The 17,210-nt window shown below is 43.6% G+C and overlaps 1 protein-coding gene across 1 annotated transcript in view; it reads right to left on the minus strand.

The window, feature by feature from the left end:
* TRDN (triadin) overlaps positions 1–17,210 on the minus strand; it is an 862,718-nt gene that overhangs the window by 765,559 nt on the left and 79,949 nt on the right. The window contains exon 4 of the mRNA XM_063919338.1: positions 12,791–12,922. Within this exon, the coding sequence (XP_063775408.1) occupies positions 12,791–12,922 (132 nt within the window). The remainder of the gene's footprint in view (positions 1–12,790; positions 12,923–17,210) is intronic.

Below are 17,210 nucleotides of genomic sequence, written 5' to 3' on the forward strand. Positions count from 1 at the left end.
CCCTCACAAACCCATGCTGGTTCTTGCAAATAATCTTAGCGAACTGTAGATACTCCTGTATGCTATCCCTTAGAATTCCTTCCAATATTTTCATCACTATAGATGTCAAACTAACCCGTCTGTAGTTACCCTGATGATTTTTGTGTCACGAACCTCGGGCAGCGGCGACCGCGCTTGTCCCTGCGGGTGGCCTTGTCTGCCCGGCGCCTCTCTTCCCCTGACGGTCTCCGGCTTCAGCGGCGGGTCGGCGCTGCTCTCCGGCGGCTTCCCGGAAGCAAGGACGCCGCCATCACAAGCGAGGGCAAGGAGGCGGAGCAGGTCTGACGTCACCTGCCTGCTCCGCCAATCAGGCTAGGGCGGGGAATTTAAAATCAGATACCAGGCAGAGATCCGGTGCCTGAGTATCTTCGTTTCTCCTGCGGAAGCTGTGATTCCAGAGCTCCCTCGTCCCTGCAAGCATCCTGTGCTTCCAAGCATCCTGTGCCTCCAAGCATCCTGTGCCTCCAAGCATCCTGTGCTTCCAAGCATCCTGTGCCTCCAAGCATCCTGTGCCTCCAAGCATCCTGAGCCTCCAAGCACCTCCGTGCCTCCAATTATCTCCGTGCCTCCAATTACCTCCGTGCCTCCAATTACCTCCGTGCCTCCAATTATCTCCGTGCCTCCAATTATCTCCGTGCCTCCAAGCACCTTGTGCCTCCAAGCACCTCGTGCCTCCAAGCACCTCTGTGCCTCCAAGCACCTCTGTGCCTCCAAGCACCTCTGTGCCTCCAGTTACCTCCGTGTCTCCAAGCACCTCGTGCCTCCAAGCACCTCATCCCTCCAAACACCTCGGTGTCTCCAAACACCTCCGTGCCTCCAAGCACCTCCGTGCCTCCAAGCACCTCCGTGCCTCCAGTTACCTCCGTGTCTCCAAGCACCTCGTGCCTCCAAGCACCTCATCCCTCCAAACACCTCGGTGTCTCCAAACACCTCCGTGCCTCCAAGCACCTCCGTGCCTCCAAGCACCTCCGTGCCTCCAAGGGCCTCCCTGCACTCCCTGTACTCCCAGCACCTCAGTGCCTCCAATACCACAGTGTCTCCAATATCTCAGTACCCCAGCCTTCAGTATTTCTACAAGTCTTGTCTTACAGGAGACCTTCAAGAATTCCTCTGGGCCTCCCGCCTGCCGTCTTAGTCCTGCATGAGGAAGACCTACATCCGGCCATCTCTACTACGACCCAGTGGCGGTTCCTCTTCCCGGTCATCGGAAGAAGCCCCGAGTCCACAACACTCCCAAACCAGGTCAGTGATAGTATACTCAGGCCACATGGACTCGGGGAATCGGAACACGGACTCGAGTGCCATTCAGAACCTGGCTTCTCGAGTGCAAAGTCAGGAAGCAGCGCAAGGCCAGGTGATGCAGTACCTCCAGCAGTTGTCCGGGCGTCTGGATCAGATTCAGGCGTCTCTGGCCTCAGTAATTCCGGCACCTGTTCCAGTAGTCGCACCAGTTGCCGTTGCCAGCAATGTTCAACCATCGGCCGGTGTCACTCCACGCCTTCAGTTGCCTACTCCGTCCCGCTATAATGGGAATCCCAAAAATTGTCGTGGTTTCTTGAACCAATGCGAGGTACATTTCGAGCTACTTGCACACAACTTTCCTACAGACCGGTCCAAGGTAGCATATATTATTTCTCTGTTGGAAGGTTCTGCTTTGGATTGGGTGTCTCCATTATGGGAACGATCTGATCCCATGGTTTCCAACTACACCAACTTCATCTCGTCCTTTCGAAGGATTTTCGACGAGCCCGGCAGAATGACCACTGCTTCTTCCGATTTGCTCCGTGTTCGGCAGGGCGCCCGTTCCGTGGGCCAGTACGTGGTTCATTTCCAGACCATTGCTTCCGAACTACGCTGGAATAATGACGCCCTGAGAGCTGCCTTCTGGAACGGTCTTTCCGACCGGCTGAAAGATGAGCTGGTTACTAGAGATCTGCCGGATCCATTAGAAGATTTGATTTCCCTTTGCATCAAGGTGGATCTTCGGATGCAGGAGCGTGGAAGAGAACGTAGCCGTTCGGATCGTTCCAGGTTCCGGAATCCTACTCCTAGGCCGGTGGCCTCACCCAGCTCAGATGAGCCCATGCAAATTAACCGCTCCCGACTGTCTCCGGAAGAACGACAGCGTCGTCGTGAGGGTAAACTCTGCCTTTACTGTGGAGCCGCAGATCATTTTCTTAAATCTTGTAAAGCCCGTCCGGGAAACGGGCAGGCCTAGCTTGTTCCGGAGGAGTCAAGCTGGGAGTTACGACAAAAGCTTCTCCAACTTTGGACTGCTTGCTTCCAGTAACTCTAGTCTCCAATTCAGTCTCCAGGTCTTGTGAAGCCCTATTGGATTCCGGAGCTGCAGGGAACTTCGTTTCTTCTTTCTGTGCCCAAAGTTTGGGTTTAAAGTTACGGCCTATCGAGCGGCCAATTTCACTGACGGCTATCAACGGGACTAGAATTTCCAAAGGTCTTATAATGTGCCGCACGGGGCCAGTTAAGCTGCAGGTCGGGGCTCTACATCAGGAAGATTTGGAACTCTTGGTAATCCCAGAAATGCCTCATGATCTGGTTCTTGGAATGCCTTGGCTGAAAAGTCATAATCCCCACATCGACTGGAAGTCGTCACAAATTCTGTCCTGGAGTCCCTTTTGTCACACTAATTGTCTTACTCCTGTTTGTCCGCTCCGTGTTACCTCCAAAACGGATGAAGAGCACATTCCGGAGGCATATCAAGGGTACAAGGACGTATTTTCGGAACAAGCTGCTGACCTGTTACCACCTCACAGGCCTTGGGACTGCCCTATTGACCTTGTCCCAGGGAAGACGCCACCTCGTGGTCGCACATATCCTCTGTCTCTTCCCGAGACTCAAGCCATGTCGGAGTATATTAAGTCCAATATGCTCAAGGGATTCATTCGCCCCTCTTCCTCCCCTGCCGGTGCAGGCTTCTTTTTCGTGAAGAAAAAGGACGGGGGGTTGAGACCATGCATCGACTACCGCGGCCTAAACGACATTACTATTAAGAATAAATACCCCTTGCCACTAATCACAGAGTTATTTGATAGGGTTCGTGGTGCCCGCATTTTTTCAAAACTCGACTTGTGAGGAGCTTACAATCTTATACGCATCCGAGAGGGGGATGAATGGAAGACTGCCTTTAATACCCGAGATGGGCATTACGAATACTTGATGATGCCGTTTGGTCTTAGTAATGCTCCCGCGGTTTTCCAGGGGTTCGTCAACGAAATCTTTCGTGATATGCTGTATCAGAGCGTTGTGGTATATCTGGACGACATACTGATTTTTTCCAAGAATCTTGTCGAACACAGGACTCAAGTCAAAGAGGTGCTACACCGTTTACGAGAGAATCATCTCTACGCCAAGCTTTCCAAATGTACCTTTGAAGTAACATCTATTCCGTTCCTCGGTTATGTCATCTCGGGGACGGAGCTTCGCATGGATCCGGAAAAGTTGTCGGCCATTCGTGACTGGACTCAGCCTCTTTCCCTGAAAGCAATACAAAGGTTCCTGGGCTTTGCGAACTACTACAGGAAATTCATTAAGGGTTTCTCCACCATTGTTGCGCCCATTACTGCCCTGACGAGGAAGGGTTCTAATCCTAGTTTGTGGCCTCCGGAAGCCATTGTAGCTTTTTCTCGCTTAAAGTTAGCTTTCATGACGGCTCCAGTTCTCCAACAACCAAATTTCGAGGAACCCTTCTTCTTAGAAGTTGATGCATCTTCAGTCGGGGTTGGGGCTGTTCTCTCCCAGTATTCCTCTGATAAAAAATTACATCCGTGTGGCTTCCATTCTTGTAAATTCTCTCCAGCCGAACGAAATTACACTATTGGAGACCAGGAACTCTTGGCAATCAAATCTGCCTTGGAAGAATGGCGATATCTTCTAGAAGGGGCTAAACATGTGTTTACCATCTACACGGATCACAAGAATTTGCTGTACATCAAATCCGCACAATGCTTGAATCCTCGCCAGGCGAGATGGGCACTTTTCTTTTCCCGATTCTCGTTCATTATCAAGTACCGGGCCGGGACTCTCAATATTAAAGCAGATGCGCTTTCTCGTTCACAAGTTCCCACAGACGAGGATGAACCTCTGGAGCGGGGTTTAATTCTGAATCCAGTTTCTGTCTCTGCTGCTTTAACTACTCCAGCTCCTCCTCCTGGAAGAATGTCCGTGCCAGCTAGATTCCGCCCAGGAATACTACTGTGGGCCCATAACTCCAAGTTTTCCGGTCATCCCGGCGCTCAGAAGATGTACAAGTTTCTGCAAAGGTCTTACTGGTGGAACACCATGAGGAAGGATGTACAAGATTGCGTTAATTCGTGTCCCCAATGTACACAACATAAATCTCCTCGTCTGCCTCCTGCAGGGTTACTTCGTCCTCTGCCTATCCCTGTGAGACCCTGGACTCACATTTCCATGGACTTCATCACTGACTTGCCCTGTTCCAAGGGTTGCAACACCGTTTGGGTTATCGTTGACCGTTTTTCGAAGATGGCACACTTTGTGCCCTTGACTGGTCTCCCGACAGCACCGAAACTGGCTCTATTGTTTATCCGAGAACATTTTCGTTTGCATGGGTTGCCACAAGAGATTGTTTCTGACCGTGGAGTACAGTTCACCGCCAGGTTTTGGAAAGCCCTTTGTTCAACTCTACACATTAAACTTAAGTTTTCGTCTGCTTATCATCCCCAAACTAATGGGCAAACGGAAGAGTCAATCAAGATCTAGAGACTTTTCTTCGTTTGTATCTCTCTCCTTCACAGGACAACTGGGTGGAGTTGTTGCCTTGGGCGGAGTTTGCCCATAACCATTTGTTTCATTCTTCCACTGGGGAATCACCATTTTTCGTCAACTACGGGTTCCATCCCCGTGTTCCGGAATTTCCAAGCCTTCCGATAATAGAGGTTCCTGCTGTAGTGTCCACTCTACGACACTTTGGACAAATTTGGAGAAAGGTTCATGCTAATCTTAAGCAGGTTTCTGTTCGGTACAAGTTCTTCGCAGATAAGAAACGGCAAGCCGCACCTCAATATAAAGTTGGGGACAGGGTATGGCTGTCCACACGGAATCTCCGGTTGAAGGTGCCCACCATGAAATTCGCTCCAAGGTTCATCGGTCCTTACCCTGTGCTACAAGTCTTAAATCCTGTGGTCTGTAAACTGGGTTTGCCTGCCCATCTTCGAATACCTAACGCCTTTCATGTTTCTCTACTCCGTCCCCTCATTCTGAATCGGTTCCACTCAGCACTCCCTAGGCCAACGTCCGTAGTGGCAGAAGCTGGAGCGGAGTTTGAAATCAAAGCTATTCTTGACTCTCGTTATCTTCATAAAAAATTACAGTACTTGGTGGACTGGAAGGGTTATGGTCCTGAGGAGAGAAGTTGGATTGGGGCTACTGAAGTAACGGCTCCTCGTCTGATTCGGATCTTCCACTCCAGACATCCGACTAAGCCCGGGAAGTGTCCAGGGGCCACTCCTGGAGGAGGGGGTACTGTCACGAACCTCGGGCAGCGGCGACCGCGCTTGTCCCTGCGGGTGGCCTGGTCTGCCCGGCGCCTCTCTTCCCCTGACGGTCTCCGGCTTCAGCGGCGGGTCGGCGCTGCTCTCCGGCGGCTTCCCGGAAGCAAGGACGCCGCCATCACAAGCGAGGGCAAGGAGGCGGAGCAGGTCTGACGTCACCTGCCTGCTCCGCCAATCAGGCTAGGGCGGGGAATTTAAAATCAGATACCAGGCAGAGATCCGGTGCCTGAGTATCTTCGTTTCTCCTGCGGAAGCTGTGATTCCAGAGCTCCCTCGTCCCTGCAAGCATCCTGTGCTTCCAAGCATCCTGTGCCTCCAAGCATCCTGTGCCTCCAAGCATCCTGTGCTTCCAAGCATCCTGTGCCTCCAAGCATCCTGTGCCTCCAAGCATCCTGTGCCTCCAAGCATCCTGAGCCTCCAAGCACCTCCGTGCCTCCAATTATCTCTGTGCCTCCAATTACCTCCGTGCCTCCAATTACCTCCGTGCCTCCAATTATCTCCGTGCCTCCAATTATCTCCGTGCCTCCAAGCACCTCTGTGCCTCCAAGCACCTCTGTGCCTCCAAGCACCTCTGTGCCTCCAAGCACCTCCGTGCCTCCAGTTACCTCCGTGTCTCCAAGCACCTCGTGCCTCCAAGCACCTCATCCCTCCAAACACCTCGGTGTCTCCAAACACCTCCGTGCCTCCAAGCACCTCCGTGCCTCCAAGCACCTCCGTGCCTCCAAGGGCCTCCGTGCCTCCAAGGGCCTCCCTGCACTCCCTGTTCTCCCAGCACCTCAGTGCCTCCAATACCACAGTGTCTCCAATATCTCAGTACCCCAGCCTTCAGTATTTCTACAAGTCTTGTCTTACAGGAGACCTTCAAGAATTCCTCTGGGCCTCCCGCCTGCCGTCTTAGTCCTGCATGAGGAAGACCTACATCCGGCCATCTCTACTACGACCCAGTGGCGGTTCCTCTTCCCGGTCATCGGAAGAAGCCCCGAGTCCACAACACTCCCAAACCAGGTCAGTGATATTTTGGATCCCTTTTTAAATAATGGCGCTACCTCAGATATACACCAATCCTTCGGTACCATGCCTGATCTAATTGAACTATTGAAAATCAAGTATAGGGGTCTTGCTAGTTGTGACCTAAGCTCCATAAGAACCCTCGGGTGAAGTCCATCAGGACCAGGTGATTTATTTATCTTAATTTTGCTTAGTCTCTCCAGGACTACTTCTTCACTTAGAAAAGTATCTATCCATGAATAATTACTGTCACTATCGTTATACACTACTCCCACCATCAGTTCTTCTCTGAACAGTGATGAAAAGAATTTGTTCAGTATTTCCACTTTTATTCCGTCATCATTTATCAATACATTTTACTGTTTATGTATTTAAAAAACTTTTTAGGATTGGTTTTACTCTCAATAGCTATTTGCTTTTCATTTTCCATTTTAGCTGCTCTTATTGCTTTTTTGCGTTTTTTATTGCATTCCTTGTAATACTGGAATGACTCCTCATTTCCATTAGATTTAAATACTTTGAAAGCACACTTCTTTTTATCCATTTCTGCCTTGACCTTCTTGTTAAGCCACATCGGTTTGAGTTTAGTACTCCTACATTTACTGCCCATGGGAATAAATTTGTGAATATTGCTGTCTAGCAACCCTTTTAAAGCATCCCACATTTCTGAAGTGTTCTTGCTATGAAACAAAACTTCCCACTCAATGTCGTTGAGTGCACATCTCAGCATACTGAAATTAGCCTTCCTAAAGTTAAATGTTTTGGTTGAACCCTTATAGCTATGTTTCCTGAAACTGATGTCGAATGTGATCATATAGTGATCACTGTTACCCAAGGTCTCTCCAACTTTAATGTTTTATATAATGTCCACATTATTAGTAATTACTAGATCCAGAGTAGTTTTACCCCTAGTTGTGTCCTCGACTAATTGAGACAAGTGGGTGATCCTTTAACATATGTAAGAACCTGTTGCCCCTAGCTTTAACACATGAATTGTTACTCCAATTTATATCAGGATAATTAAAATTCCCAATCACTAAGATGTCCCCCAATCCTGCAGCCCTTTCGATTTGCTGCAAGAGTTGTTCTTCCTCATGTATGCTAATATTCGGCTGTTTGTAGCACGTGCCTATGGATAGTTTTTTTTCATCAATAACCCCATCTGAGATTTCAACCCATAGTGACTCCACATTATCGCCAGTTCCCTCATAAATAACTTCCTTTAAGTATTGTTTAAGAGATGGTTTAACATAAAGACATTAGCTTCCTCCTCTTTTGTTTGCCCTGTCTCTTCTGAAAAGAGCATACCCCTACAAGTTTGCAACCCAGTTGTGAGAGTCGTCCCACAATGTTTCCGTAATACCTATAATATCATACTCAGCCTTTGATGCTAACAATTCCAATTCCCCCATTTTACCTGCTAGACTTCTTGCATTTGCAAGCATACATTTTAGTTTAGCGGTACCCTTGTCTGTTTTTTTTTTAAAGGTATCCTATCATAGTTTACTCATGCCTCCCTAGATTTACTCTTACTGACTGTCCTTCTCACTCCCTCTCCATCCCCACCATACTTAATACTGCCCACTGTACACTGTACATGGTCACTGCACTTAAGGCTTAATGGCAAAACATACCACCTGCTGTTGTCCAGGAACTAGTGGACAGTTTGCCAAGAAGGGTGTCTGCAGTAATCACTGCATGTGGTGGATTTACAAAGTACTAACGTCAATAAAATCATGTTGATCTAACCCTTAACTACAGTATGTATTGCTTATTATTTTGGTAGTCTGTTCCAACTCTTATTTTTATCTATTGTTAGAAAGCAGTTTTTATCCACCAAGGGTCGGATGTAACAAATTCGTTGGCCGGAGGTGCGGGTTCCCGGCCAAACTCTGACTTTTTTAAAAGTGGCAATCATTTACAAGGCATGGTTTTGTCTTATACACGATTAACGCTTTAAAAAAAATGTCTGAGTTTGGTGGGGAATCAGCACCTCTGGCCAACTCAGACTTTATTACATCTGGCCCAATAAAACTGAACATGTCAAATGACAATAAAAGATATTGCATAAATAAAAAAGAACCAAACTATTTTTATCACTGGAGGCTCTGCATGTCCTAAATTGGAATAGAAGAAGACTCTGTGAGACACCCTGCTGGACATTACTACATTGTGGACAGGAACTACATTGTGGACAGGATGCATATTTTATGAGCAGAATAAGTTGCACTGTGCACATGGGTCCCACAGGAGCTTACACTTGTTTCTTACCTATATATTAAGCTTAGCATGCATTACACAAAGCACTGTTAATAAATATCAATTGTTTTTATTTAAATCATATCAGCTTTCATGATTGGTAAGCATTGTGCTTCATATGACCACTGTTATTAGGATTGCAGCATGCAATATTATTTCACACTTGCATATGACTTATTACACCCATTGACACAAACAGAGCTCAAAATGTATTAAATGTTATTGTATATCAACATCATGACTTGATATGCGATCAAAGACAAAAAATAGTGCATGCAACAAATCGTATACAACTGTGAATTAATAAACTTTTTCGCTGTTTTTAATCTTATTTTACATGTATTAGTACAATATTCTGTATTATTTCCTCTCTCACCCCTGACATTTATGAAATAATTTAATGAACATTTTATGGAGCTGGTCAGTGTCAGTCTGGGTATACAGGGCCCACAAATAATATTACTTACAAGGATGTGAATAGAGAAGTAGCACAACAGCTATAGTATATGGGACATAAAGGCTTACTTTTCCCTATAATGGTATATGAAGGGAGTTTTACATATTAATACTGTATATACAGTATGGCAATTATCTGTCAAATACACCACATGATTATACTGTAGAGTGCATGTCATCTTTGCACAGGTCTGGAATTTGCTATCAGGAATGCTTAGGGCTTGGTATTTTCAAGATCAATATATTTTTTCCAGAGTGTTTATTTAATTTGGAGCACCATGACTAACATATAGTACTGTATAATAAAACCATTCTAAAATATCTGATGTAGTTTCCCATTCTCTCTGCCATTTGCCATATCATTATCAGTTTATTAATATCCTTGTAATAACTACAGATCATGTATAGTAAGAAATAATTAGTGATCATTTTTGTATGTGTTATAGAATCACTAAACAGTGGCGGCATTTTTGATTAATGTATTTTAGGATAAGAGATCCCATACCTATATGTGTATTCATATATATTACTGTATGTATTTCTTACAGTAAGTTATCTAGTGTGGCTTAGCTACTTTCAAAAAAGTAACACTGGCATAGCACTGTACAGTAACTACAGTTTTTACAGATTTCTGATTGTTTTATTTTTATAGAATGGCTTGTTGGATGACCTTTAAAGTTCCAAATTGATGATCAGGATATAAGTAAATACAATGTCTGACGGTGTCCTCAGGTGCTGAGCATGACACTGTAGCTAATGGTCAATATACTGTAAGTATCTATCAGACGGAGTGGCAAGTATGGCTAAGTGTGTGCAGTGCAATACCATCAGGTGAAGGCAGGTTGAGAAGCAGGCAAAGATTGAAGAAGTGGCAATAGCTCAGCAGTCAATTGTCCGTGATGATCTTGCGGGTGAGAGTCATAGCAGCAGTGACCACACTTTACGGTGGCCCAAATTCACACAAAAGTGCTCATCACCCCGTCGAGGTCCAAGCAATTTTGTGTGAATTCATGCTGAAACCAGCCCACAAAGAATGCAAGATCAGGTGCTGTTGGCGCTGATGAAACACTGCAGCCAGGGCACATTGCACCCTTTGCAGCTAATTGGATTGACCCCAAAGTATATCAAAGATTTTCAGAGCAGAAACCACATAGGGCAGAAATATAAAACCTATATAACATGTTCCAAAATGATGCCTTGTCTGATGCCTTGTCTAATGTTGACATGCTCATACAGGGACATTAATGTCCATTTAAGAACATACAAAGCTGGGAAGCAGTGAGCACGTATCAACTATTACGCCCTCCCATGAGTTATCCATTGAAAATTGATCTTCTGCGCATTCTATTAGTTTGACAAGTTTACCTGCAGTGAAATGCTCACTTAAAACTGTAATCTGTGGAAGGCAGTAAATGATTACCACAGACACTCTCTGGTTTAAGACAAAAGATTCCCACACGCATAAAACCAATGCTTTATGCAACGCTCAGTCATCAATTTATAATTACTGTATAATACAAAGTCTAGAAAACCAATGCAGATTTTCCTCTATATGAAACTATTTATTCAGGATTATTTGTAGCTAGCCGTATTTCTGCTTTTACATTTAGTCTTAAGAACCGCTAACATAACCATCAACAATGATAAGCCTACAAAGATTTTACAAAATCAGTTTCCTTTTAATTAGAGATATGCTAATGCTAGTACTGTAAGCTGGAAGAGCACTCTGACACACTGTGTGATAAAGCACCAGCATTGCATAATGGCTAGTATACAGTACACACATCCTTCTGTCATAAAATAAGTCTGCAATTCAAAGTATTTCCAGGTGTTATACTTTAAAGTGAATCTGTACCATAGTGTTTATAAGGCATAAACTATCAAAAGAATCAAGATATATTAGTCTTGAAAAAATAGCTTTCCAACTGTATGATCATCAAAGCTAGAACAGAAACATCACTTGCTTTAACGTTGCATTTTCCTCCAGACACATTACCTTAATGGATAGCATCTAGGAATGTTGATGAATATTTTTGTAGGACAACCTGCCTAAATCAGTGGTTTCCAAACTGGGTGCCATGGCACCCTGGGGAGACGCAGGGCTCTTGTAATAGTCCTACAATTGGTAGTCCAGGACCAAATCAAGGGGTAGATGTATTAACCTGCAGAAGGCATAAGGAAGTGATAAACCAGTGATATGTGCAAGGTGATAAAGGCACCAGCCAATCAGCTCCAATATGTAAATTAACAGTTAGGATCTGATTGGCTGGTGCCTTTATCACCTTGCACATATCACTGGTTTATCACTTCCTTATGCCTTCTCCAGGTTAATACATCTGCCCCCAAATTATTTATTGTCAATGTGAGAGACAAAATCATTGCTGGTGGCTTCCAGTTATAAAATATATCTGTAGAAACAGAAGCGCAGCCCTCTTCCGGCCTTTGGGTACTGTGAAAAAAATGCTGATACCTTAGGGCCCCGTAATTCAATAAAGTTTGGGAACCACTCAGGGGTGCCGACAGCCCTTCCGGACCCCGGTAATGGAGGGAAGGGAAGGGAGGCGTCTGAGATTGCATGAGTTCCCTATCTGGCGGGTGGCAGCAGAAGCAGCAGAGGAGGGGGAGGAGGAAGTGGTGGGCAGGTGCGATCATGAAGTGATCACTCCCCCTGCACATAACACAAGATGAGAAAGGACTAACTGACTTCTGCCTTTCTCCCCAGCATAGCACACAGCAGAGTGTGCCGTGTGCTGTGCTGGGAAGAGAGGCTGCTGCAGCAGCCAGTCCTCTCTCTTCCTTGCACACAAATTACCTCTGCAAAGGTGGGTTAGCAAAACCTGGGTAACCTGGTAAAGAGTACCCCCCTCTCCCACCACCACAATTGGTGCCGCTGGAACCACTGCCTTAAAATAACTGTTCACAACATTTTAGTCAAGATGATTTGTATCCCATTAAGTTTATAATTACATTTTAAGAGCCTCAGTAAACGTTTTGTCCAAAATCAAAAATGAAGTTACACTGTGGAGTCAGCTTTTCTTGAGTCATTGATACTCTAAATGTTCTATTTATTTTTCCTTCTATTATAACTGTAAATTATAATAATACACTTCATGATAAAAAAACTTTACCTAAATTGTATCTCATTCTGTCCTCATGCTTTATGCTTTATCAGTGCTCTAATATTTCCAAAAGGGAATCGGGCTGTCTTTTTTTTTTTCATCCATATGTGTTGTCAAATACATTTTTAAAAACATGATCTGAAAATTCAACATATTTTTAAGTAGCGCATTCTATATCCCTGAACTTAGGTGTAGTTTTGCACATATCATTGCATAGTATATGCATGCTCAGTTTCATGAATACGAATCAGAGACCGAACTATGAACAAAATTTCCATAGTTCTGTGGAATTACAGACAATGCATTGCACTAACACAACAGATGGCAGCAGCAAAACTGTACGTATGTGAAAAATGAACTGCTGTAGTATATAAATACCTTTGCGGTCATCATCGAGAGATACGAAGTTCGACACAGTAGAAACTATGGAATATATCCAATCAGTTGTGTCATCCACAGCTTCATGTATGATTTTCACTGGGTCATTCCTGAGCTTTTCAAGTGAACCTCCTGAAAAATAGATTGTAAAGGAATCAGCTGAGTCTTGATATAAAGTACATCATGTACATTACTTGCATACATGTATCTGTATTATTCAGTCAGTCATTCATGTTACAGGGATTATTATTATTATTATTATTATCCTTTATTTATATGGCGCCACAAGGGTTCCGCAGCGCCCAATTACAGAATACATAATCAAATAATCAAACAGGAAAACAGCAACTTACAGTTGATGACAGTATAGGACATGTACAGGGTAAATAAACATAGTTACACCAGCAGATGACACTGGAATAAGTATCAGGTGGCAGAAGACTGATGGAATTGGTGCAGTTGAAGATTATTAAAGTAAGAAAGGATAAGCACATGAGGGAAGAGGGCCCTGCTCGTGAGAGCTTACATTCTATGGCTTTTAGGTGTAAATGCTCATTTAAACACTGTATACAGCCATACTGTACTCTGTATATCTATACACATAATTGAATTGTACATCTATCCTTGCAAGGCAAAGTGCTTCCAATACTCAATGTACTGTATTATTAGATTGATTTTTGGATAATGTTTGACTATGAATGATTATCAGAAGAACAAAGCTTCATTTCAGGTATTGTAAAGGTCATATTTTAAAATACAGATATATTCATCATGTTCTTATGAACATTTTCATGTTGAACTGCATAGGAAATAATGGCAATGTAGTTCCATGTATATGTCATAGGGTTACAACATAAATGACTGAATTAAATGACAGTGCATGGCACTATCTGCAAACATGGGGCTGATACAAAGTCATCACTATGCCAGTTTGCGTGGCATATTTTGCAGATTTTTGCACTGCTTAATTGCAGAGTTGGTTGCATTATGGCATACCTCCCAACATGACCCTCTCCAGGAGGGACACAAAGCTCTGCTTCTGGACTTTTCTCTTAATGTATGATGGCCAGCACTTGTGTTAAACAGGTAAATGAATAAGAAAGGTGTTTCAGCACAGGTGATGGCAATCCTAAATTAAGAGGAAAGTCCAGGAGCCGAGCATTCTGTCCCTCCTGGAGAGCGTCATATTGGGAGGTATGTTATGGACACAACAAGAGTTATACTGGAAGCATACAAGGCGTATTAACCTCTCGCCGGGGCCCCTAGGCTTTCAGGTATTTAATGCCCCCTCCATCACTTTAATCTTCCACCCCATCACAGCTGACATTTGGGAATCAGAGCTTATGCCACCACTTACACTTGCAGTATTCACACGGACACCAACCAATATCCAGATGAAATAAACTCTGCTGACTTCCTTTCTCACAGGGCAATCATTCTTCCTTTACTTTTGAAATAGTGCTAGTGCCCTATCAGTCTGCTGCGCCCCCCCCCCCCCTTATTGTTGTTAGAGAAACCGAAACCAAACACTCTCTGTAGGATAAAAATGAATATCTTTGGCAGGCATGGAATGTATAGCAGATATCGCTCTCAAGCTGTTGTGGAATCATAGGCATTTCTATAATAGGTGCACAGTCCCCTAGGTCCCGGGAGGACAACACCACACACAGTGCACCCATAGAGTATACTTACCTTTCTGGAGTTCCTGCAGTGCGGGCACAAATCACTTGGAAAATGGCTGCTGCGGCCATTTCTGAGTGATTTGCACATGCGTACTGGAGGTGTCCCACGGAAATAAGATGTGGGCGCCATGTTCCCGGAGATCTGCACATGCAAAGTAGGCTCTGGCTTTATGCCAGAGGTCTAGATGCATCATCGCTTAGAAAGTGATAAAATGGAGAGTGATAAAGTAGCAGCCAATCAGGTCCTAACTTTCAAGTCAGAGGCTGTGTTTGAAAAATGGCAGTTAGGAGCTGATTGGCTGGTACTTTTTCACTCTCCATTTTATCACTTTCCAAGCGAATGATGCATCTAGCCCAGAGTCTACTAACTGCAGGAGAGGAGGGAGTCTGCAATGGAGGCTGCACACTGATCCCCTCCTCTCTTAAAATGCCCCTGTGTGGAACTACAAATTTCAGCATCAGTGACAGCCTTTGCTTTACAGGAGTTTGTTTAAGTCTACTCTAACGCGTACATGTATTACAGACATAGAGCAATTGTAATAGGTTTTGTAATGGCAAAAGTGATGATTTTACTATGATTTGCAGCAGGAATTAATGCAGCAATATTTTTTTCAAAGGCAAAATGCAATTAGTTTTGCTTTTAAAGAAATTGCAGATTTAAATCCTACTGCAAACATTTTTAAAAAATTTGATTTTAATGAAGGCAATTGACATTGATGATGTAGTGACAAGTAGTTCTTAATCTCTGTCCCCAGGGACCCCTAACAGTTCATGTTTTGCAGGTCACCTTGTAAGTGCACATTCATTACTCACTGACACATTTTAAAAGATCCACAGGTGGAGCAAATTGTTTCACTTGCAATTCTGTGTGAGTTTGGGAACCACTGATATTGGCTTAAGTTTCAGTCATAAACCTATCCAAATTTTATACTGTACAATAAAACAAATCATTTATCTCATTTTCAAGTATAAATACAGGTAATATTTTTTTTCCCCCAGAGATTTAGTGTAACATGCTTAAATGATTTGCATAGTAAGGGGAAGTTTTTAAAGTCTTAATGGTAAAATATCAGCTTTTGGTGACTTTCCAGACTGTTTACCACCATTTCTAACTGCAGTGTTGCACGAAACATGCTAAGAAGAGAACAGTCAGCTTGCATTCCAACCAATGCGAACAAGCAACAAACAAGCAAGATGCACATTCTCATTTTGTGAACAAACTGCATAGGTTTTCCATAGTGATTTAAATATAATGTGTATTTTTTTTAATTTGGAATATATTGGTTAATTTGATCATTTATTTGCAGCAAAACTGACAAACATATCTAAATAGGGCAACAAATGCTCAATTAAACCTGAAACATACAGTACTGTACTAAGAGTTGAGAAAATTATACTAAAAGACAAAACGCAAATAAATCCTGCTGGAACTACAAAAAGCACAACTAAAAAATATTCACACATTTTAGGGGTTCTCATTCGGAATGTGTGGGTTTGGGGTTTTACTGCACACATGCAAGAAAGCCTCGTGCTACAAAGAGTCCACAGCAGAAGGGAGGCATTGGGTTGGTGGACAGGTAATTCTATGACCCCATAGCAATTGCACCCACTGGCCACTGCCATGGTGGTAGTAAATCTGCTGTTTATAAGATCATAGATGCTCCTTATTGTATTCATACCTCCCAACATGACCCTCTCCAGGAGGGACAGAATGCTCTGCTCCTGGACTTTCCTCTTACCTTTTGATTGCCATCACCTGTGGTGAAACGCCTTTCTTATCCATTAACCTGTTCAACACAGGTGCCAGCAATCTTAAATTAAGAGAAAAGTCCAGAAGCAGAGCATTGTGTCCCTCCTGGAGAGGGTCATGTTGGGAGGTATGTTGTATTGTTTAACTTGTTCTTCAATACCTTGAGGGACAACAATAAATAAATAATAATAAATTATTAACTTCCTAACGTCCTTGTGAAATGCATTGTTAGTCCAACATGGACAGCATGGTGATACAGTGGTTAACAATGCTGGCTCACAGCACTGAAGTCAAAAAGTAAATTCTAACCTGTAGCCTTATCTGTGTGGAGTTTATATGATCTCTTTGTGTTTGAGTTGGGTTTCTCCATGTTCTGGTTTCCTCCCACACTCAAATGTCATATTGGCAGGTTAACTGGATTTTATCAAAGTTATGGACTTTGGAGAGAGATGTATTAAGCAGTGTAAAAAGTGGAGAAGTTGCCCATAGCAACCAACCATTTCTGAGGTAGCATTTATCAAGTACATTCTATAAAATCATAGGTAAAAGCTGATTTTTCGTTATGGGTAACTTGTCCACTTCTTCACTCTTTGTATTTAGCTCCAATGGGGTAGGAACTAATGTGAATGATACAGTATACAGTATATTCTTGGTAGAGCTGGAAAAATTATTGTGATTAATAATAATAATAATAATAATAATAATAATATACCATCATGATAAATCCCAAGGTCCTAATGGTTTGTGCATATTCATTGTTATTCAGGTGCTGGATTAGCATTAAATATCTTAATCTATAGTACACAGTATATATTTGTGATATGGGCTTGCAGCTGAACGGAGCAGTTGATGTAATATGCAACAGCTTACTAATGTGCTTCCCTGAATGGAGAAAAGGCAGATACAACGTTTCTCTGTGATCATAAATTGATTCATTTTGTATTTATTTTTACAAATGACAGTATAAAACTGATATACAATTAATAAC

This window comes from Pseudophryne corroboree, chromosome 4, assembly GCF_028390025.1.
Source record: "Pseudophryne corroboree isolate aPseCor3 chromosome 4, aPseCor3.hap2, whole genome shotgun sequence".
NCBI lineage: Eukaryota > Metazoa > Chordata > Amphibia > Anura > Myobatrachidae > Pseudophryne > Pseudophryne corroboree.